The sequence below is a fragment of the Colobus angolensis genome, unplaced genomic scaffold, assembly GCF_000951035.1.
Source record: "Colobus angolensis palliatus isolate OR3802 unplaced genomic scaffold, Cang.pa_1.0 Scaffold276, whole genome shotgun sequence".
Classification (NCBI taxonomy): Eukaryota; Metazoa; Chordata; class Mammalia; order Primates; family Cercopithecidae; genus Colobus; species Colobus angolensis.
The window spans coordinates 1,180,545-1,205,771 of NW_012115999.1; the positions used below are offsets into that span (position 1 = coordinate 1,180,545).

Genomic DNA, 25,227 nt, shown 5'->3' on the forward strand with positions numbered 1-25,227 from the left:
CTGCACTCCCGTCTGGGTGACAGAGTGAGACTCCGTCTCAAAAAAAAAAAAAGTGGGGGAGTACTAACAAAATAATATAATCTTCGGGCCCTCTAAAACTGGACCCTCCAATGTCCTTAACCTTGTCCCTTCAAGCTGAGGTAAGTACAAGGTTTATAGGAAGAGAGACTACTGAATAACATACTTGGGAAGGCGATTACTGAATGTTTCATGGATGAAATAATAATTTGAGTTGGTCTTGTAGGATGAGGAGTTCTTCAGGTGAAAAAGATGGAAAGGTCATTACAAACAGAAGACACAACCTGTTCAAAGAGGATGAGTATTTTGATGTCTAGAGTAGAAGCATACTAAGTAGAAAACAAAGGAAGTACAAAAGCCCTGAGGCAGGAATATGTCTATCAGTTTTGAGAACAGCGTAGTAGTTTTGAGAACAGTGTGGCTGTAGACAAATGAGTGATGGGGAGAATAGTAGGTAAGGTTAGAGTTTCCTATTACTTAGGGTCTTGTAAGCCATTATAAGGACTTAGACTTTTATCCTGAGTGAGACTGGGAAACATAGGAAGGTTTTGAGCTATGTGACATGATCTGACTATTGTTTTAAAACAAGTAGTCTGATTCTTGAACAAAGAAGCCAGGATAGTGGAATTAAAAGGGTTGTATCCCAGTGCTTCCATAAGTATGAAGTGTATACATTTATAATTTTCACTTATCACAGGGTAAATATTAAAACTGATTCATTTAAAGAATGATCTTTTTCAAGAATTCAAAGAACATAGAATGTTGTGAAATCTTATCTTTTTACTTACATGCCATTTTTCTTTCTAACTCTGCCGCCCACCCACCCCACCCCATCTATTATTTTATAAACCAATTGGTACATAAGTAGCTTCTTGGGGGATGACATATTAGCTAAAGATATTCTATGTAGTGAACCCGCTTATATATTTTTATATATATAAGTTACATATATAAAATATAAATATATACATATATATAAATTCATCCAACTACTTTGTTGGAATGATCCCCATGAACTGGAACTGCTGGGGCAAAGTATATGCAAAAACTATACTTTGAGTAAATTTCCTATAACTGGAGTAAATTTTCCCAGTATTTGAGGATTTCCCACTTCATAAAATTATACAAACATTAGATATCAATATTTATAAACGCTGATAATGTCATTTACAGTGAAATTGCTTTTTCATCTATTAATGTTAAGCTATATCATCTTCACATAGCCTTGTAAGTCATTTGTGTTATTTCATTTTCCTCTGTTATTTTCACTTCCCTTGTAATGTTAGTCTCTTTGTTACTGATTTCTAAGAGCTTATTTATCATTAAAGATATTAACATTTTGTCAAGCTTTGCAAATAAAATATTTTTTTTTTCCCATTTAAAACAAACAAACAAACAAACAAAAAAGTAGTCTGGCCACTCTGATGAGAATAGATTGGATGTGTCCCCACCCAAATCTCATCTTTAATTGTAGCTCCCATAATTCCCATGTGCTGAGGGGGGGACCTGGTGGGAGATAATTGAATCATGGAGGCGGTTTCCCCCATATTGTTCTTGTGGTAACAAATAAGTCTCATGAGAGCTGATGATTTTATAAGGGGAGATCTGATGATTTCCCCTTTTGCTTGATTCTGATTCTCTCTTGTCTGCTGCCATGTAAGACGTAGCTTTCACCTTCTGCCATGATTGTGAGGCCTCCCTAGCCACTTGAAACTGTGAGTTCATTAAACTTCTTTTATCAATTGCCCAGTCTCAGGTATGTCTTTATCAGCAGTGTGAAAACAGATTAATACACAGAGAGACCAGTTAGAAGGCTATTCTAGTAATTTACACAAGAGATGATAATGATTTGGACAAGAGAGTTGATGGTGGAGTTGGTGAGAAATGGAAAGTTAGAGTTTTCAGGATTTGTTGATGGGTTAGATGTAGGGTATTAGAGTGACAGAAGGGAATCAGGGATAACTCAGTATTTTTGTCCTAAGTAATTGGAATGGCAAACTTGCTATTTACTGAGATGGGTAAGACTGGAAAGAGCAAGTTTGAGGAATGGTGAAAATCAGGAGTTTTTTTGTACATGTTAAGTTTAAGGTGCTGTATTCATCTGTTCTTGCATTGCTATAAAGAAATACCTGAGGCAGGGTAATTTATAAAGAAAAGAGGTTTAATTGGCTCATCGTTCTGCAGGTTGTACAGGAAGCATGATGCTAGCATCTACTCAACTTCTGGGGAGGCCTCAGGAAAGTCACAATCATGGCAGCACGTCAAGCGGGAGCCTGCACCTCACATGGCCAGAACAGGAGGAAAAGAGAAAGTGGGGAGATGCTACACACTTTTAAACAACCAGATCTTAGGGGAACTCACTCACTCCCTATCACAAGAATAGCACCAAGAGGATGGTGCTAAACCATTCATGAGAAACTGTCCCCACAATCCAATTACCTCCCACTAGGCCCGATTTCTAACACTGGGGATTACAATTTGACGTGAGATTTGGTGGGGACACAGATCTAAACCATATTATTCTGCCTCTGGCCCCTCAAATCTCATGATCCTCTCACATTGCAAAATACAATCATGCCTTCCCAACAGTCCTTCAAAGTCTTAACTTATTCCAACATTAACTCAGAAGCTCAAAGTCCCATCTGAAACGACACAAGTCCCTTCCACCTATGAACCTGTAAAATCAAAAACAAGTTAGTTACCCCCAAGACTCAATGGGGATGCAGTCATTGGGCAAATACTCCTGTTCCTAAAGGGAGAAATTGGCCAAAAGAAAGGGGCTACAGGCCCCATGCAAGTCCAGAACCCAGCAGATTGCTCATTAAGTCTTAAAACCCCAAAATAATCTCTTTGACTCCATGTCTCATGTCCAGGGTGGGCTCCCAAGGCCTTGGGCAGCTCTACAACTTGCGCCCTCTGAAGCAGCAGCCTGAGCTGTACCTATGCTGCTTTGAGCCAAGGCTAGAGCTAGAGCAGCTGGAATGCAGAGAGCAGTGTCCTGAGGCTACTCAGGGTAGCAGGCACTGGGCCTGGCCCGCCAAACTATTCTTCCCTCCTAGGTGTCCAGGCCTGTGATGGGAGGGGCTACCTCAAAGGTCTTTGAAATTCCTTCAAGGCCTTTTCCCCATTGTCTTGGCTAATGCAAATTTCTGCAGCCTGCTTGAATTCCTCCCCTGAAAATGGACTTTTCTCTTCTGTCACATGGCCAGGCTGCACATTTTCCAAACATGTATGCCCTGCTTCCCTATTAAATATAAGTTCCAATTTTATGTCATTTCTTTGCTCACACATATAAGCATAGGTTGTTAGAAGCAGCCAGGTCAGATCTTGAACTCTTTGCTGCTTAGAAATTTCTTCTTCTGGGTTGGGCATGGTAGCTCATGCCTATAATCCCAGCACTTTCGGAGGCCAAGGTGGGCAGATCACAAGGTCAAGAGTTCGAGACCAGCCTGGCCAACATGGTGAAACCCTGTCTCTACTAAAAATACAAAAATTAGCTGGGCGTGGTGGTGGGTGCCTGTAATCCTAGCTACTCAGGAGGCTGAGGCAGGAGAATTGCTTGAAACCGGAGGGTGGAGGTTGCAGTGAGCCGAGGTCATGCTACTGCACTCCAGCTTGGGCAACAAGAGTGAAATTCTGTCTCAAAAAAAAAGAAATTTCTTCCACATACCCTAAACTGTCACTCTCGAGTTCAGAGTTTCACAGATCTCTAGGGCCAGGGCACGATGCAGCCAGGTTCTTTGCTAAGGTATAACAAAAGTGACCTTTGCTTCACCTCCCAATAAGTTCCTGATTTCCATCTGAGACCTCCTCAGCCTGGACTTCATTGTCCATATCCCATAAGCATTTTGATTGCAACCATTCAGCAAGTCTCTAGGAAGTTTCAATTTTTCCCTCATCTTCCTGTCTTCTTCTGAGCCCTCCAAACTTTCCCTCTGTCTATTACACCGTTCCAAAGTTACTTCCACATTTACAGATACCTTACAGCAATACTGCTCTCCTGGTACCAATTTTCTGTAGTTAATCTGTTCTTGCATTGCTATAAAGAAATACCTGAGACTGGGTAATTTATAAAGAAAAGTTTAATTGGCTCATGGCTCTACAGGCTGTACAGGAAGCAGGACACTGGCATCAGCTTGGCTTCTGTGGAGGCCTCAGGAAACTTAGAATCATGGCAGAAGGTGAAGACGGACCAGCACTTCATATGGCTGGAGCAGGAAGAAGAGAGAGAGGGAGGAGGTGCTACAGTTTTTAAACAGCTAGATCTTGGGATAAATCACTCACTCATTATCACAAGAACAGCACCAAAGGGATTGTGCTAAACCAATCATGAGAAACTGTTTACGTGATACAGTCACCTCCCACCAGGTACTACCTGCAACACTGGGGATTACAATTCAATATGAGATTTGGTGGGGCACAGATCCAAAGCTTATCAGGTGCCTATTTGACCTTTAAATGAAGAAGGTGAATAGACAATTGGCTATACAAGTCTGGGTGGAATGGGTTGGGTGTACAAATTGAGTGTTGTAAGCATATAGATGGTATTTAAAGCCATACAACTAGATGAGATACCAAGAAAATGAATATAGATTTTTAAAGGGAAAGAGAGAAAGTCTCAACATCTGAGCTTTAGGACCCTCCACATCAGGGAAGTGAGAAGAACCAGCAAGTTAGACTAAAGAAGTAGCCAGAGAGAAATAGAGGAAAAACAGAAATATGGTGATACAGAGAGCTAAATGAATGAAGTGTTTCAGTAGAAGTGTTTCAGTAGGTAGGGGTTATCAACAATTCTTGGTATATCAAATAATATAAGTACTGATAATTGACTATTGGATTTAGCAATGTGCAGGTCATTGGTGATCTTCATGATGCTCAGCAGAGTGAATTTAAAATGAAGTGAGTTCATGGGAGGAGAGGAATTGATGGCAATGAGAAGAGACAAACCATTAAGAGTTCTGCTGTAATGGGGGGCAGAAAGTTGTTCTTTGGGAAAAGAGGAGTTGAGAAGTTTTTGTGTTTTGTTTTAATTATTAGTGTTTTAAGATGGAATAAATCATGTTTGTATACTGATGGGAATGATCCATCAGAGAAAAAAAAATTGCTGGAGCAATGTCTTTGTCCAGTTAAGGGAGGATGGGATTTAGTGCATAAGTGGAGAGGCTGGCTTTAGATAGGAACATAGACAATTCATCTGTTATGACAGAAGGGAAGTTGTATTATATGGATATAATTCTTGTACAGTAGGTGGGAAGATGTGGTGGGGGGCTTTTGAAAATTATTTTCAAATTTCTTTTTTCTCAGTGAAATAGAAAGCAATGCCGTAAGTTGAAAGGTAGGATAGGGAGGTGTTAGAGAAAAGAGGGAGAAAAGTCATCTAAGAGAATGAGACAGTTAATACACAAGGGGAATGTAGTATGATGTCTGAACAGAATTAAAGCCCCACTTGAGATTAGTAGTCATGAATTTAAAGCGACATCAGCCAGGCATGGTGTCTCACACCTGGAATCCCAGCACTTTGGGAGGCAGAAACAAGTGGATTGCTTGAGACCAGCCAATGCAATAAGGTGAGAACCTGTCTTTACAAAAAATACAAAAATTAGCCGGGTGTGGTAGTGCATGCCTCTATAGTTTTAGCTGCTAGGAAGACTGAGGTAGGAGGATCACTTGTCTGGGAGGTTGAGGCTTCAGTGAGCTGTGATCATGCCACTGCAACAGCCTGGGCAACAGAGACCCCTGTCTCAATAATGATAGTAATAATAATAATAATAAAGTGATATCAGTCAGCAGCCACTTTAGCTGCACAATTGCAGGTGCAGAAGAAGTAGAAAGTTGGGCTTTTGCTGAGCAAGTAAAATGAAGTCAGATGGAGGTAAGTTGTCAGTGTGTACAAGGGAATGATTATGAAACATGAATATTTCTGATTGCATTTTTCATAATAGCCACCAAAAGCTGGAAATAACCTAAATGTTCATCAACTAATGAATGAATATACAATGGAATGTTAGCCATAAAAGGAAATAAAGTACTGATACATGCCAAAGCATGAATGAATGAACTTTGAAAACATCATGCTCAGTGAAAAACCAGATGTAAAAGGCCACATATATGATTCCATTTTTATGTAGTGTCCATAATGGGCAAATCCACAGAGAAGATAATTAGCATTATGATTAGGATTGAGTGGAGAAAGGGGAGTGGCTATTAATAGGAACATAGTTTCTTTTTGGAGTGATTAAAATATTCTGGAATTAGTGTTAATAGTTGCACAACTCTAAACATACTAAAAATCACTTTAGAAAGGCAGATTTTATGGTATGTGAATTATATCTCAATAAAGCTATTATAAAAATAACATGCTCGTTCACTAGAAATTTGCTTATCCCAAACTGAACAAATTATACAGCTCAGAAATATAGGCTCATCAACTAATGTAGGACTAAGGTGAACAAGTAGCCGTATTACAATGTTTGCAGTCTTTTTTCAGGTTTGAAGATTACAGTTGTTTTTTTCTCAAACATCCCTTAGTATTAAAATGTTATTGGTTAAGTTGCAGAGCTTGTGAGGAAAGACCAGTTCTGGCTGTGTCTTAATTACTTAGTATATTCATTTCTCCATCCCTTCCTCCTTCCTTCCAATTAACAAACCTTTACTAAGCTATACAAATCATCAAGCACTATCCTAGGTACTACTGGTGATACAAAGATGGATTGGACTTGGTCCCTACCCTTGAATGTGAGGTTTAATGGGGAAATGAGGTTTAGGAACTTAGAGCACATTTCATTTTTAGGGTGAGGCTACTCTAATTGTTCTTAGCATCCTCCCATCTATAGCTTATAGATAAAGTATGCACTCAAGGCATAAGAAACTTACTTGGATCTTCTTTAAGCTTGAAACATTCTTCCTTTTGTCTCTAGAACATCAGACATTCTTTCTCCTGTTACTCTAAAGTATTTTGGGGCTATCAGATGGAAACTCATAATAATTTTCTTTCATCTGATGCTCTAGACCTGAAATACCTTTTATAAAAACTTCAACATTCAAAATTATGATGTATGTTAGGTAAAGTGTGCATGCTGGTGCTATCTGCAAAATAAATAATAATGTTTACCTTGCAGGATTGTTGTGAGGGGTCTATGAGTATACATAATTCATATATGGATGTGTCAAACACACGAGCTCCTCAGTAAACATTATACTTTATCACTTTGCCAAAGTCTACAAACACTAATTTTATATTTGGAGATATGTTGAGATTGCAGATATAGCCATAGACCTTAATAGACAAACCCTAATTCCAAAGAGTTTGCCATTCATTGATGGAAATTAATTGATTCAGAGATGTTGACCATGTCTACCTTATTATTTAATAACTTAATTAACTTACTACAAATCTATCAATGTTTTCCATCTTGGATTTTTATATCATAAAAATGTAGAATTCTTAGCTCATGACTATGTGAAAAATAGGTATTGGATAATGCTTTTTAATGATTATAAGCTAATTGTATTTTGAATCTCATGCCTAAATGAAATGTAATGTTATATGCTGGGCTTTGAATTTACTAAAAAGTTCTTTTGTTATCTTCCTAGAATGGAGCTGGTTTGTCAAAATCCAAAGGAAGCCGAATTGGATTTGATAGCACACAGTGGGTATGTAGAATAAACAAGAAATTTCTCAATTATAATGTTCATTTAGTTCATTCATTTACTCTGTAAGTATTTATTGAATGATGGTAGTAATAATAGCTACCTTGTGTGGTGGGTGACCAGTTGGTAGTGGCAGATAAGGAACAGGCCCTTTACCGAGTGCTTTATGCAATGTCTTATTTAGTCCTTATAGAAACTTTAAGAAGTGAGTAAATATTGTTACTCTCAATTCACTTAGGGAGATTAAGGTTAGTTGACTAATAATTTGGTAAGACCAGATTCTGTCTCCCTCTAAAACCCTCATTCACTGAGCTATGGTGTTTCTCTAAATGAATGAATATATGAATCAAATATTTGATGAATATTTGAATAAGGGACAAGTAATGATCAGGAATAAAAATCTATTCAACATAGTTCCTTTATAAGATGAGAGGAAACCAGCAATATACACAATATATCCTTGTTTTGTTTTACAGATTTCAGAACCTACACATTGATAAAATATATTTTCGTATGTTTTAAAACTAAATTTAGAAAGAAAAACATTCCTGGGTTACTAATAAAACACAACATTTATTCTGTTAGTATACATTATGGGAATGACCAGATATTTCTTGATACACTTCAATCTTTGGCTTCTCTATAACCAGAGATGTGGAACTCTTTAAATTAAAAGTGGATTTTCAGATCGCCAAGCAGTGGTCATTTTAGGTCATTGCTAACACCAAGTAGATTTTGAACTACTGTTTAAAAGTAAAGTTGGGGATATCCTGTTATCAGACTTCCCAGCTCTCTAGTCTATAAGTATCAATGTAAACTTTCAATTTATTAAAAAATAGCAATTGTTTTGCTCTGTGAATTTAGGGTATTCTGAGGATAAAGGTAAGCATGATATACTTGGAATACTACCCAGTCACAGTTATAAAGATTTTAGATTAAATTAAAAAGAGGTATTTTGTATGCTTCTCTGTAACCCTTCTCTACATCCATCCCACCCTTAGAAAACACATACATGTAATACTTGGACCAGATTTATCATCCTGTGGTTGAAGCAATTTGCTGAGATTTAATATTCAGTATTTAACAGCCAAAGGCAATAGTGGTGATCTATCATACATTTTAACATTATAAGATGTGATGATACTTAGAGAAACATAAATTTTTCAGGTTTGCCATTTATTGGGAGTCTTCATCAGTACACTGAAAAGCAATTTCAGAAAAAAATTTAAAGTTGTAGTAGCTTCAGTTGGATAAAAGGTTTTCCTTTATCAGTATTAACCAACAACATTCTGACAACATTCCCAAACCTTTTAGTAAATAGAACAGTCGGAGAAGTTACAGGTTCACTGATACATTTTTAAATGGAATTTGTGAAAAATTTAAAGCTTAAAATAATAGAAAAAAGTAGCGTGACTCTATCCTTTTCATTCAAGAAATGATCCTTGAGGTGGGAGAAAATAATGGATTTTTTTCAGTCTTTACTTCCATGGTACTCAAGCAAAAAGTTTAAGAGCAGCTTACCATATTCAGTGAGTTCTCTTTATACTCTTTTACATTGAAGGGACTAAAAAAAAATGGTAAATGTGGTCAATGAATCACTATGCAAAATCACAGGAAAGGAGAAGTACTAATATACTTCTAAACTTTTAGAAGGAATAAAAGGTGAAATCTCATCAATAGTGTGATATTGAGCCCTGGTAAAATTCTAGAGCTCAATGTTTATTGAGTTATAGATGACTTGGGAGCATTTAGAAAAGAAAATAATAATTAGGAACTAGTCTTTTACTAAGAACAAGTCCTGCCAAGCCTTTTTAGGTTTTAATAAAATTTTAATACACAGGCAGATGAATAGGCTATTGTGGTCTCAGTATAATCTCTTTTCAACAAGATGTTTTTCATTCTTATAAACAAAATGAATTACTGAATGTCAGATGATAATAGTGATTTAGAATTAATTGGATTTAGAATCAATTGAACACGTTTCCAAGGAGCATTAATGATTGTATTGATAACAACTTGGAGGATGTGTTTAGAAGGTGAGTTATAGAATCTCTCCTTGACCCTGACCTAATCTGTATTTCTATTAAGAATGGTAATGAAGCTATGTGTGTTCATCATATTTGTATTTAACACCAAGCTGAGATCCATTAAACAAACATTATAGTACCTTTTATGTAGTAGTTCTGTTATCTCATCTTTCTTCCAAAATCATTTCTTTCTTGTTTCTTTTTCCTAGTGTGAAGCACAGAAAGCAATAACCCTAAAAGACACATACACACAAAAAATAGCTAAATTGGACTATTAAAATTTTAAACTTCTCCTCATCAAAAAACACCATTAAGAAAACGAATAAGCATGCCACAGAGTAGAAAATATTTGTAAAACATTTATCTCACAAAGGAATGGTATCGGAGATACGTGAAGAACTCCCACATGACTCAGTAATAGATTTTTTGTTCATGCCTTTCATCAAGTTGAGGATGTATTTTATTCCTGGTTTGCTGAAAGTTTTAAGTCATGAATAGATATTGAATGTTGTCAAATACTTTTTTCTATGTTGAAATTATCATACTTTTTCCCTTTTTTCTGTTGATTTGTCAAATTTTATTGATTGATTTTCATATGCTAAAGTAACCTTTCATTCCTAGGATAAATACTATTTGGTCATGATATTTACTTTCCTTTTTTTATCTTTTTTTAGTTACTAGAATTCATTTTCTAATATTTTATTAAGTATTTTTGCATCTATGTTCATGAGAGATGGTGGACTATACTTTGTTTTTGTAATGTCTTTGTCGGGTTTTGCTTTTTTTTTTTTTTTTTTTGAGATGAAGTTTCTTTCTCTTGCCCAGGCTGGAGTGTGGTGGTGTGATCTCAGCTCACTGCAACCTCCACCTCCTGAGTTCAAGTGATTCTCTTGCCTTAGCCTCCCGAGTTGCTGGGACTACAGGTGCACGCCACCACGCTGGGGTAATTTTTGTATTTTTGGTAAAGACGGTGTTTCACCATGTTGGCCAGCCTGGTCTCGAACTCCTGACCTCAGGTAATCCACCTGCCTTGACCTCCCAAAGTGCTGGGATTACAGGCGAGAGAATTTTTGCTATTAAGTATTGCACTGGCCTCTTAAAATCAGATAGGAAGTATTTTCTCCTGCTCCATTTTCTGAGAAAGTTTTTGTAGAATTGGTATTCTTCCTTAAAAATGATAGAATTCACCAGCGAATTGTCTTAAGTCTGAAGTTTTTCCTTGCTGTTTTGAGGGCTGTTTTTTTTTTTTTCCCCTAACAAATTTAGTTTCCTTAATAGGTATAGGGCAATTCAGATTTTGTTTCATCTTGTGATAGTTTTGTTAAATTGTATTTTTAAAGAAATTTCTGTCATCTAACTTGAATTTTTTGGTGTAACATTGTTTATCCTAACTTTTTACTTAGCTGTTTCTCACACTGAGGTAATAAACCCCTATAAGGCAGAGATTATTGTATTCTTGGCATTTGCATAATACTCTACACTAAAAACAAATAATGACACTGATTCTTAGCTTTATCTCATCCTTTATCCTTAAAATTGATATTTTGTCTATTTATTTATCTTGTATATATTTTTATGAGTTCCTTCAAATTTTCTGAATAAGAATTTATTCTTAATTTCATGAAGCACCTTTCTGATAGGCAAACATTCCTTTAAGTCTTGCTTTCATTGAAGTAGGCTTTTAAGCAATAGTGTATGCCAGATACTCTGTTTATCCTTGCTGCTCTTAGGTATTACTTACTCCTAAGTGTGATTTAGTTTGTTTTCATTCCACTGTTGAATTTTTGTTTTTTTCAGTAGGGGACACTAGTTACTACCCAGCAGAGTTGTATTTTGAAATATTGCAGTATTAGAAAAGCACATTATACATGGCAATCATCAAACAGGCAGTGTATTTTGGTCTGAGTCTTTTAAAAGATTATTAAGCAGCATTACAGACATGAAGAAAAATGGTACCAACAACTGATTTTTGTTTTTGAAAGGTTAACAAGACTGATTTTTAAAAGCTGACAGATAGTTCTCTCAATTTTGCTTGAAAAGATTTAGCTAACATTAAGAGAATAATTTTGTAAGCCCCACATTTTCATGTCAGATACCACTTCCTCTGTGAAATTTCTTATCCTTTTGATGTACGGCAAATTTGTAGCTTACTGGTCTATACTTTTATAATGTGTTGTATATGTTTTTATTATAGCATATTTCACCTTATATTGAAAATGTTCATCTTTCTTAGAAGACTGCTTATTGAGAGCAGAGACCATATGTGCTATTTAATCATTTGTATTTTTTAGCACAATGATAAGTGTGGTATCGATTGGGTAAATACTCTGCATTCCTATACAATTAATGCATTAAAATGTTATAAAATAGGCTGTTGTGTTGGCTTCACTGGAAATATGAGAATTCTTTTTCTCTCAAACAGCGTGCAGTTAAAAAATTTATTATGCTAACATCCAGCCAAAATGTACCAGTGTTTCTTATTGATCCTTTGGTATTGGAATTGATTAATAAGAACTTTGAACAAGTCAAAAATACTTCTCAAGGCTCCATTTCACAATGCACGTTTTTCTGTGTTCCAAGAGACTTTACTGCATTTGCACTGCAGTATCACCTATGGAAGAATGAGGTAAGTGATTTGCTTTCAGATAATGGAATGTCTCTCTTTTTACAAAATAGTATGGGTTTAGGCTGGTTTAAAATGTAAAACATTAAAAAATTTCCTAAAACACTTTATAAATTGTATCAGGAATATTTTCAGCTATAAATAACAATACAACTAATCACTAAGGCAAATAGGGGATTTCTTTTTCTTATATAATGAGAAATTAAAAGGTTAGTGGCTATTGATATTCGTTTAGCTAGCCACTGATGTCAGGACTTGTGTCTCTGAAATTCTTTATTCATTTACCTCATTATCACAGGATAGCCGTCATAGCTCCAGATATCACATCCATGTTCACAACAGGAAGATGAGAGGAAGGATTCTGCTTTTTTGCTAGGGAAAGACTTCTCAATATCAGTATTTTTAGGTCATTTCTGTTGAACTGTTTGGTATCTCATAGAAAAAGCCTACAAGGCTTATTTTTACAGAGAATATTTTATAATGTCCCTTTATTTTCCCCAAGTGAAGTTCATAGAAATTATAACCCTCCTGTATACGTAATTCCCCAAATCAATTTAATGCATTAACTATAATATAAGCTAGAAATAAAAGGAAATGATACGTATTTCAGTGTGCAGATGTTCCAGAATGACTACACTGGAAGACATAATAAAGTAATTCCGATGCTTGTATTTAGAAGTAGGACCACAGAATGTGGTAGCTACAAATATAAACTCGTATTATGAATGATATTATTGTTGGCAATATGATTTTCCAAATTAGCGCACAAGTTTCCAACAACAAAAAAGTAAAATTGTTTCTCCATTGACGTGACTATTGTATTCCTGAGAAATAAAGGCTCAGACAATTATACACAAATTTTTCACTACATGATTATCTGACAGGACATTTGAAATTACATAGTACACAGGATAGATTTTCATGTTTTGGATTGTAGGATGTCTAGTGTTGTTGGCCTAGGACTCTAAATGCCAGTTTATTATCATGATAAACCAAAAATATCCCCACAAATATCTAAAATGGCTGTTGGGTGCAGTCCCACTTGCCTTGAGAACCACTATTTTAGAAGAAGGGGAATATGCCACCATTGGCAAAACTGATACTACCTTAGTCAGAGGAAGAAGCAAAAGCTCAGCCGTACCCAGAATCAGCACATGGGTTCAAGTTTATTCTTTGTTTGTTTGAGACGGAATCTTGCTGTGTCACCCAGGCTGGAGTGCAGTGGTGCAATCTGCTCACTGCAACCTCCGTCTCCCAGGCTCAAGGGATTCTCCTGCCTCAGCCTCCCGAGTAGCTGGGACTACAGGTGCATGCCACCACGCCCAGCTAATTTTTTTTTTTTTTTTTTTTTTTTTTTTAGTAGAGACAGGGTTTCACCATATTGGCCAGGCTGGTCTTGAACTCCTGACCTCAAATGATCCACCCGCCTCAGCCTCCCAAAAGTTTATCCTTTTGTACATGTGACATCCTGCTATTCAAGAGATTCAAGAACCCTTGGATAGTCCCCGCTAAAACTTCCCCCAATGTGGAACTAATCAGATTGTTAGATCTAATAATGAGAGACTCCATTTGCATGTGAGTTTTCTGTGTTAATGCCATTACCATAAAGTGAGCAGACCTCTGCCAGGGCAACTGGGAGTGGACTTTTGCAGTACAACCTTGACCTAGGCCTTTACACCAATTGATGAGATCAACTATTTTGTTCTTTACTTATCTTGTTGATAGTTATAAGAAAGCAAATCATATCATAATTCTGCCTATTTTGTCTGTCAGTCTTTTCTCCTATAATCCAAGGTCACATTCCTCTCAAGTTCTGGCCGGCCTTTTAAATATTTCCTGAATTTATCAGCTAATAATGCCTTTCTTTTATTCTATTCAGTAGCGTCTTTCTTTGAATTGGCTACCCTCACCCTCAGTCAGTGCTTTCTACTTCTTAGGTGTACCAAGAAAGAAAAGGGAAAAAGGGAATATTACAGTTGATAATGAAACAAATGATGTTGGAAAATGAACCTTGTCTTACAGTATGTTTGTTTACTTTCTAATGATTTGCATTATGATGGTGTTCTATTATGGTAGTATTTTAAGATGCTGGGATGTAAACTATGAGATGAAAGAACTACTTTTTTGAAGTACTTTTGAAGATAAAGGTTATTAAAAGTTAAATTAAGAATTACAAGTTTAATTTTAAGTGCTGTCCCTAAATCAACATTTACTTTATAGAAACTCACCAGAAAACACTAATATGAGCATTCTCATTCCAAGGAAGGGATTTGTATTAATTTTCATAAAGAGAGTGGTTTTTTTTTTTTTTTTTTGGAGACAGGGTCTCACTGTCACCCAGGCTTGAGTGCAGTGGCACGATCTTGGCTCACTGCAGCCTTGACCTCTCAGGTTCAACTGATCCTCCTGGCTCAGACCCCCGAGTAGCTGGGACTATAGGTGCATGCCACCACACCCCAGCTAATTTTTTTTGGTATTTTTTGTAAAGACAGAGTTTCACGATGTTGCCCAGGCTGGTCTCAAACTCCTGAGCTCAAGTCTTCCGCCTGCCTCAGCCTCCCAAAGCGCTGGGATTACAGGGGCGAGGCACAGAGCCCAACCCATAAAGAGAGTCTTTGGCTATATCTTTCCTGCTACATACTTTGTATTTTTGCTACTTTCCTTTATTCTCCTACCACTACCTTCTGCCCATCATCTTCATTTAAAAATATTCTTGGCCGGGCGCGGTGGCTCAAGCCTGTAATCCCAGCACTTTGGGAGGCCGAGACGGGTGGATCACGACGTCAGGAGATCGAGACCATCCTGGCTAACACGGTGAAACCCCGTCTCTACTAAAAATACAAAAAACTAGCCGGGCGACGTGGCGGGCGCCTGTAGTCCCAGCTACTTGGGAGGCTGAGGCAGGAGAATGGCGGAAACCCAGGAGGCGGAGCTTGCAGTGAGCTGAGATCCGGCCATTGCACTCCAGCCTGGGCGGCAGAGCAAGACTCCGTCTCAAAAAAAAAAAAAAAATTCTTGCAGAGCAGATTAGCACAAAAATATGGCTCAAGTTCAATGTAAGAAGCACTTTTGTTTTGCTACTGATATTTGGCTTTAAATATTCCATGTTTAAATGTTGTTTCTTGATGTTTGATGCTTCTTTGGTTCTAGGAAGGCTGGTTTCGGATAGCTGAGAATATGGGATTTCAGTGCCTAAAGATTGAGAGTAAAGATCCCCGGCTAGACGGGATAGACTCACTTTCTGGAACTGAAATCCCCCTGCACTATATCTGCAAATTGGCCACTCATGCGATCCACTTGGTAGTCTTCCATGAGAGGAGTGGCAACTACCTCTGGCACGGCCACTTGAGGCTTAAAGAACACATTGACAGGAAATTCGTTCCCTTCCGAAAGTTACAGTTTGGTCGTTATCCAGGAGCTTTTGACAGGTAAGTTCAGAGTCAAAAGGTGAAATGTGAAATGAGTGTTGTTCAGTCATAATTCTTGCAGTGTTTTTACATTTGAGTATTGAAATCTAATATATAATTTATATAAGTGTTTATAGTAACATTGTTTTTAATGCCTCCAAATTAGAAGCAACCCAAATGTCCTTCAACAATAAAAGGATTGGCTGGGCTGTGTGACTCATGCACATAATCCCAGCACTTTGGGAGGCCGAGGCGGGCGGATTACCTGAGGTCAGGAGTTCCAAACCAGCTTGGCCAACGTGGTGAAACCTCATCTCTACAAAAACTACAAAAATTATCTGTGCATTATGGCGGGTGCCTGTAATCCCAGCTACTGGGGAGGCTGAGGCAGGAAAATTGCTTGAGCCCCGGAGACAGAGGTTGCAGTGAGCCAAGATTGTGATACTGCACTCTAGCCTAGGCAACAGAGCAAGATTCTGTCTCAAAAAAAAAAGAAACAAAAAACAACAACTATAAAGGGATAAATAATTTTTGATATATATATTCATATAATGAAGTATTACACAGCAGGGAAAAATAAACTAGAGGTCTGTGCACATCGTGGATGAATCCTGCAATGCTGAATGACACAAGGCACAAAAGAAACGAAATTCTGTTATTACTTTTATAAAAAGTTCAAACACCTGCTAAATTATGTTCATAGATGTATACCCTTACAGTAAAAGTATTAAGAAGGCTAAGCAAGAGGTACCAAAAAAGACTAGATAGAGGACACAGAGAACTACAGGGAAGCTGGAAGAATTTTATTTCTGTGGTGGAGACTTTGGTGTTTACTTTAAAATTCATTATTTTGTGCCTTTATGTTATGCACTTTCCTGTATGTTTTTTAAAACCATGTGCAATAATTTATCTTTGGCTATCGCAATAATAAAAATGTTTCTTGTGAGAAACAGTTATTTGAAGGAACTCATGTAAAATTTGATTAGGTTTAGTTTGTAATGTTAACAATTACAGGACTAAAAACATTCTTGAAGTTATACTTGGAGTATAAAGTTTGTAACCTAGAATTATCCCTTTTATTCTCCTTTTGAAATCAACAATAATGATGTTACAGTCTACTTTGAATAGCAGAAACTGATGTAAAGGTAGCAGTAAATATTTGTAAGGATTTTCACATTAAAAACTCCTTCTTAGCAACTTCCAGTGAGATAATTCTTATCTGTTACACTTGAGAAGTGTAAGAGTATGTTTATTCTTGCCTTCTTTAAAAAATATATATTATATATATATTTTTTCTCTCTCTTTCTATCTGGAATCATGTGAGATTGCCTTCTTGTTAGTACTTAAAGTCACATATTTGAGAATGACTGAAAAAGGTATTCAAAACTGAAGTCTTCTATATTTTTTGTGTATTGAAAGTCAAAACTTTTCTGAACCAAGCCATATTTTCAAAATGAAATGACCAAAAAAAAAACATGAGTAGAGATGGAGAAAAATACTTTGTTTTTATTATTGACTTCTCTTATTTGAATCAAAAATTTTAGTACTCACTGTTCTCTTACCACTTTTTTGCATGTTTTTTTCTTATTCTGTATTTTGAATAACCTTCTTTAGGGAGACATTATCTTTTAGTTTTTTAAAGCTTTACGAATTTATTTCAAAGTTTAATAACTCAGTAAATTTCAAAATTGTCAGTTACTTATTAAATATAAATGTGTAACAATAGATAAAAGCTATCTAGATTGTATAATTTTATATGAATAGGAATGGAAAACTCTCAAATAATATTTTTGGACTACGGGATCCAAAATACATAAGATAGATTTGCAGATTAGAATTTTACCCATTAATGAGATTCTCAGGCCATGTAATTAACTTGTGTGACTTAAGTGTTAAAAACATTTACTTCTCTAAAAGTAAACTGATAATTAAAAATTATGTCACAAAATTTTTGTTTCTCCTTAAAATGCCAAAGTGTATATGAACAAGTACAAATATATTAATATATAAATACAATAACCAAAATAATTAAAACTCAACTGTTTGATGTCAGATTTTTCAAGGTCTTATTAAAATTGCTAATTGATATCTGATGTAATTGATGAAACTATGCTTGATGTTTATTTTGCTAATGTTTAATATTTGTAAGAGGCTGCCAGTATTCTGGGTTAAATCCTTTTAATAAATCTTTTTAAATTATTTTTTATTATTATTATTTTTTTTAAATTTTACTTTAAGTAGTGGGATACATGTACTGAACATGCAGGTTTGTTACATAGGTATACATGTGCCATGGTAGTTTGCTGCACCTGTCAACCTGTTATCTAGGTTTTAAGCTCTACATGCATTAGGTATTTGTCAATGGTCTTCCTCCCCTTTTCCCCGACCCCTCATTAATAAATCTTAACTTTTGTTTTCAGGCCAGAGTTACAGCAAGTTACTGTTGATGGACTGGAAGTTCTCATTCCAAAGGATCCAATGCACTTTGTAGAAGAAATACCACACTCTAGGTTTATTGAGTGTAGATATAAAGAAGCTCGAGCATTCTTTCAGGTTAGAGACAACCAAATGTGTACTTGTAAATTAAAGAAAATGTTGGGATTATTTTTTAATATTTGAAGGTGGGAAGATGAAGGGGCTTATGGAAAATAGAAAAGTAAACATCCTTTTTTGATATGTCTCTTTTCTTCTAGATTGTTTTCTTTCAGTTTTTTAAAAAGTAGATTAAAAATTAATCTTAAGAAACTATTTTCTAAGTCAATAGGTTGATATTTATTTATTATTTGAATAACTTTAATAGGTTTAGCACTGGCTTCTGCCTTGAGTTAAGATAGCCCATTAACTTTGTAAAAAGTGGTGTATTCTCAGTCCAAGTAGGATAAAGCCACTATAGAAGATGGACTATGTAGATTTAGAAGACTTCATGAAAATACAGTTTGTTTCAGAGTTGGCATTGAATATGATTTTTTTTTGCATTTATGAAGGTTTTTGAAGATAAGTGCTACACGAAGACCAAGCGCTTTTAAAACTTTATTCTCTTGCTGCAGCTTTCAATTCAATATACTTTTATTGTGTTCCCCTGGCTTCTGGCCCTGGGGATATAAAAATGATTTTGAGAGGCATGAAAGTTCAGCTCTAAGAGATGACATGAAACACAGAGATACAGTGAAAGCAGGCAAATTTACAGTGGCGTTTTGGTACCCGAATTTTTTCACTTGCCCTTTATTTTCTGGGGTTCCCTGCCAAGAAAGCTGTATCCATGAGGGATATAAAAATGAAGTATGTTACTGTCAAGTGCCCAAGACCCACAAATCTGAGGTTTCTCTAATCCAGTGTACTGGCACCTAAAGCCGAGTGACACCTAAACCCAAGTGGGCCTTCCTAACCCTGTTTCCTTAAGTCATTGTGGAGCTGTGAAATTTATGCAGCCAGCCTCATGAATAAAAAGCTGAAAAGCCACATGCATGGGTGGGTCTACTCTAGTAGAAAAGTGCTGCCTGACATATGCCTACCACATAATAACAGGAAGTAGAAGAGATGGAGTTTTGTGCTTAAACTTGACTGCTCTTCCTGTCCTAAGGGAGTTTGCTGTGGTTGTCATGTCTATTATAGCAGTTATCACAGTGAATTATGAATGTCTTTCTCATCCTCTTACCAAATTTTATGAACTGCTTGATAACAGGAGTGTTCTTTTATTTACTTGTGTTGGCCCAGTATCTACTGTACCTGGCACGAAGAAAAGCTCCAGTAGGGTCAGTTTTCAAATTAAAGTGAACATAGATGTATTTGAACACTTGATGGCGCCAAACAGTCTTAAATGTAATGCTTTGGTGTAAAACAAGCAATGAATTAATCTAATAGATCTCATAAAGCAGCCTCCTGTCTTTTTTTAAAATAATTTTTAAAAAGCACTTTTAAATACATAAAAGCTGCAAGTACAGTACCAATAGCTTTTTTTTTTTTTTTCTTTTTTTTCTTACTCCACTTGGGAGTAAGATGTTAACCAGATGTCCCACAATTTCAAAAAATTTAGTATTTTTTAAAACAGAGGAACATTCTCTACATGTCCTGATATGAAAGCTAGGAAATTAACATGTACATTTTTACCATTTAATCCCTATTCAAGTTTTGTCAGTTGTCCCAGTAATAACCTTTGTAATAAAAGGATTCGATTCAAAATCACACATTGTTTTAATTTTCCTGTCTCCTTAATCTTCTTCAGTCTGGGACAGTTTCTCAGTTCTTTTATTACTTTCATGACTAATACTACTGAAGGTCACAAGCCAGATGTTTTGTGCAGTGTGCCTCATTTGGGGTTTGTCTGGGGGTTCCTCATGTTAGATTTAGCTTATACTTCTTTAGAAGGTATAGAAGTGGTACTGTGCTCTCATTACATCTCACTGGGCACTGCATAATTTTTATTTGTCCCATTATTGTTGATATTCACATTGTTCACCTGATTAAAGTGGTATCTGAAACTTTATATCTTTACCACTATGAAGTTTCTGGTTTTTTCGTTTATAATAATAAGCATCTGGCAAGAAGTTACTTTAAAACTATGTAAATATTGTTTTCCTCATTACATTTTCAATTTATTTGTTCATATCAATATAAATTCATGGTTTCCTATTTTACCCTATGGGTTATAGTCCATTATTTTCATTATGTATTTTGATCTTCAGATTGTTCCATATTTGGCCAGTAGAAACTCCTTCACAATGCTGTGTCTTTTTACTTGTCTCCATTATTTTTTGAACACTTTATTACTTTTTGGCACTATAAGATATTCTGGGTTCATCTTATAATTTTCCTACCTCCACCCTGGGATCAGCCATTTCTTTAAGTCCTATTTCCTTTTAGAAGCCAAGACCTGGATGCCAGGTGTACCCATTGCTATTTGGGTTTTGCTGCAGAAAGTTTCTCTCAGTGGACAGGGGTAGGTTGTGTATGTCTGTGTATATTTATTTCTGTATGTATGTATTGAAACCTCTGAATTCACAATGATATCTCCAGTCCAAAGTTCCAATTAAACAACAGAGTTCATTTCCATATTTGCAACTCCCTTCTCAAATCGTGAGAAACCTGACTCCCATTGTCCTTAATGTTTACTTAGTTGTTCAGTCGCCCTGTATGTAACCAGTCTTCCAACACGTGTCCTCCCCTTCCTGCCCCCACCACATGGCTGTTCTTCTCACCCTACCTGGGCACTGCTATACCCTGCTGGACTGCACCCAGGTAGAGGCACTCTTCTTACCCTGTTCAGGCTCTGACTTCCCATACCTGGCTGCTTTTCTGCAGAGAGGCTCTCCTCACCCTGCTTGGGCCCTGACTCCCCACCCTGGACACTCTCCTACTCTCTTCATGTGGGTGCTCTCATTACCTGCCCAGGCTCTGACACCCCATATCAGGCAATCCCTTTGCACAAAAACCTTTCTTGCTCTGCCCCATCTAATGGTTTTAGTATCGAATAGTTCAGGAAGAGAGGCAGACTTTATTTACTTTTAATTATTTTCTCAATCTACCATGAAGTTCAAAAACTAGAATAGTATACATTTTCCTGAATTTGATTTTGTTTTAGCAAAAACCATCATAAGATAATGAATGAGCTCCAGTCTGTTGAATATCAGTGAAAAACCAAAAGGAAAGTTGGAAATACCTGTACACCTGGCCTAGGAATATCTAGATAGCAACATTCTTGTTTTACTTCTACTAATTTGCTCTAAGATTTTGGGTGATTTTCTGAGCCTTGCTTTCCTCATCTACAGTAAAAGTTGGTGCCTTCTGTCACCTTATTCTTTGATATAAGATTTGTGCTTTTGGATTCCAGGATTCTTCTTGGGCTTTGTGTCCCTATTCATTGGCTGAACAGGAAAAATCAAACATGATATTTAAATTAGGATATTAATTTTGTCTTTTTTTTAGAGGTACAGTAATCCTGAGATTTGTACTCGGGATTTATTTTTATTGGTTTACTTATTTATTTTATTTTTAACTTTCAAGTTCAGGGGTACAGGTGCAAGTTTGTTACATAGGTAAATTTGTGTTGGGGGGTTAGTTGTACAGATTATTTCACCACCCAAGTGTTAAGCCTAGTACCCACTAGTTATTTTTCCTGATCCTCTCTCTCCTCCCACCCTCTAAAAGGACCTACTGTGTGTTGTTCCCCTCTATGTGTCCATGTGTTCTCATCATTTAGCTCCCACTTGTAAGTGAGAACGTGAAGTATTTGGTTTTCTGTTCCTGTGTTAGTTTGCTAAAGATAATGGCCTTCAGCTCCATCCATGTCCCTGCAAAGAACATGAACTTGTTTATGGCTGCATAGTATTCCATGGTGTATATATACTACATTTTCTTTATCTAGTCTATCATTGATGAGCATTTAGATTGATTCCATGCCTTTGCTATTGTGAATAGTGCTGCAGGGAACACATATGTATGTGTCTTTATAATAGAATGCATGATTTATATTCCTTTCAGTATATACCTGATAATGGAATTGTTGGTTCAAATGGTATTTCTGTCTTTAGGTCATTGAGGAATAATCACACTGTCTTCCACAATGGTTGAACTAATTTACACTCCCACCAACCATGTATAAGTGTTCCTTTTTCTCTACAACCTCACCAATATCTGGGATTTTTTATTTTATTTTATTATTATTTTTTAACTTGTTATAGTAGCCATTCTGATTGGTATTAGATAGTATCTTATTGTTTTTTATTGCATTTTCTAATGATCAGTGATGTTGAACTTTTTTCATATGATTGTTAGCCACATGTATGTCTTTTGAAAAGTGTCTGTTCATGTCCTTTGCCCACTTTTTAATGGGGTTGTTTGGTTTTTTTCTTGTAAATTTGTTTAAGTTCCTGATAGATGCTGGATATTAGACCTAATATCTATGGTTTGCAAACCATAGTTTGCAAAAATGTTCTCCCATTCCGTAGGTTATCTGTTCACTCTATTCATAGTTTCTTTTGCTATGCAGAAGCTCTTTATTTTAATTAGATCCTATCTGTCAGTTTGCTTTTGTTGCAATTTCTTTTGGCCTGTGCCTATTTTTGCCTGTGCCTATGTCCTAAATGGTATTGCGTAGGTTGTCTTCCAGGGTTTTTATAGTTTTGGGTTTTACATTCAACTCTTTAATCTATCTTGTGCAGGATATTTTTAAATGAAAAAAAAGTATGTATACTAAAATGTTTAAATTTTGTAACAGATGTTTAAGGTATATAGCTGTATGCATGTATGCACTTTAACACATACAAGGATCAGTTCTAAGAAATGGAATTTTGGGCCGGGTGCCATGGCTCATGCCTGTAATCCTAGTACTTTGGGAGGCCAAGGTGGCTGGATTGCCTGAGCTCAGGAGTTTGAGACCTCTCTGGGCAACATGGCGAAACCCTGGCTCTACAAAAAATAAAAAAATTAGCTGGACATGGTTGTGTGTACTTGTAATTCCGGCTATTTGGGAGGCTGAGGTAGAAGAATCACTTGAACCCACAAGGTGGAGGTTGCAGTGAGCCAAGATCATGCCACTGCATTCCAGCCTGGGCAACAGAGCGAGGAGACTTTGTCTCCAAAAAAAAAAAAAAGAAATGGAGTTTCTGAGAGTATCTTAGGAAAAGTAGATTGGGGTGGGAATATGTCCACATGGCGGCAGTACCAGCAAGAGGTACTATCAGACCTGATATTTTTGTAGAGCACGAATTTTTCATATCTGCTTTTTAATTCTTTCAGTCACTCTGTGTAATAAGGCAAGGATTATCTTAACAGGTAAGAAAATTGATCTTTCAAGATGTCAGTAACACAGTCATCGCTGGTTGAGCATGGACTAAATCTTAGGTCTCCACCTCTTAGCTCCAGGCTTTTCCTACTACAACGAGCATTAGAACATGTATCTCTCATTCCAGTCATTTATTGTAAGAGCATTTATGGCTTTGAGGAAAGGGATGTATTCAAAATGAAGGATCGTGTGGAATTTGTATATTCTGTAGACAGTGACTTATCTGCAAGAAATTCTTCTTACTGAAGGTAGGGTACTTTTTGCTTAAGATTCGTATAGTCCATCAGGAATCTATATTCTTGCCTACTATATTGTAAAAGAATTACAGGATATTTTAGAATGTTGCAGCCCTGGGAGGGGCTTAGTCAATCATTTATTCATTTGCCCATTCATCAGTATGTGTTTTTCAGACATTATTTGCCAGGCATCATTCTAAACCTGTAGATATAGTGATGAAGGATGTAGTACTTGCCCTCAGGGAACCATCTTTAGAGTCTAGTGGAGGGAATATCAAATAAAATTGATGATTAGGATTAAATATGATATGAATTATAGTAAAAGTATTTACAAGTGGTAACTATCATAAGCTTGTTATGGAAAAAGATAATTCATTTGTCTTCGTATATCTAGAACCAAACATAATTCTTTGTTCTACAAATGTTGAATAGAAACACTTCCTGAATAGGAACATTGGAAGAATAAATACATACGTCTTCCTGGGAAAATCGGGGAGTGTTTTGCAGAGGTTGGAGCTGAGACTTGAAAGATTTTGTTGGTCAGGGCCATATCAGACAAAGGAAACAACAGGTGTGGAGACTTGAAAAGTTGTGGTATATTTGAGGAGTTACAAGTTATTGTGGTATATTTGGGGGTTTACAAGTTATAAAATGAAGTGTGAGGAGAGTGCAGATGAGGCTGGACCCCAGTAGTCAGGAACAAGAACATAGTGTTTATGTCCACCAGGACAAGAAGTTTAGATTTTGTCCCATAGGTAGCAAAGCATCACTGTAGAATTTAGAGTGCTTTCCTCAGCTCCAGAACACTCTAAAAATGAAGAGAATCAGAAAACCAAGATGAGTAAATGGTATCTATGGCCTTACAATTTGCAAGACATTTTTCTCCTTTAATCTTCACAGCTGCCCTACGAAGTATAATAATTATCTTTAAACAAAAACAAGAAAATTAGATATAGGAGAGATTTGTTTATTCTTACATTATTTTATTCATTCAACAAATATTCAGGCAGTACTCTACCCACTGGAGATATAATGATAAAATGAATTCACTTTCCTTATAGATAGTGAAGATGATGTGCATATGATCACAGCTAAAAAGAAGTATGCTAGATTTGATAATCTGATTCAAAATCTCAGGCTCTTTCTACTATACTACACAGTCTCTAAAGACCAATAGAATCACTGAATGGTGAAAACATTATTAAATTCATTTTGTTTCAGCTCTGTTTGTAGCTCTCATAATTAGCCTTATTTTATCCTGACTGTCCAGCTACTAAATTGCAATGTAGAGGAGGGAACTGATAAAAGGATGTCTCAGCCTTTGGGAATCGTGGTTCCATTCTTTCCCTTTAAATTTATCTCTCCAAGAATCTACTCTTAATGTGTTCATTTTAATGTGGGACAAACAAGTAACTATAAAATGTGATTTTTATAATAGAAAAAAGATTATATGGGGTTAGTTTTCTTTATTTTTTCTCTTTTCTTT

General features: G+C 36.3%; 1 protein-coding gene across 1 annotated transcript in view; it reads left to right on the forward strand.

Moving 5' to 3' along the window:
* FKTN (fukutin) overlaps positions 1-25,227 on the forward strand; it is a 69,828-nt gene that overhangs the window by 15,788 nt on the left and 28,813 nt on the right. Inside the window, exons 4-8 of the mRNA XM_011948251.1 lie at positions 7,612-7,671; positions 12,118-12,321; positions 15,469-15,746; positions 18,146-18,303; positions 19,440-19,477. Coding sequence (XP_011803641.1) covers positions 7,612-7,671; positions 12,118-12,321; positions 15,469-15,746; positions 18,146-18,303; positions 19,440-19,477 — 738 coding nt within the window. The remainder of the gene's footprint in view (positions 1-7,611; positions 7,672-12,117; positions 12,322-15,468; positions 15,747-18,145; positions 18,304-19,439; positions 19,478-25,227) is intronic.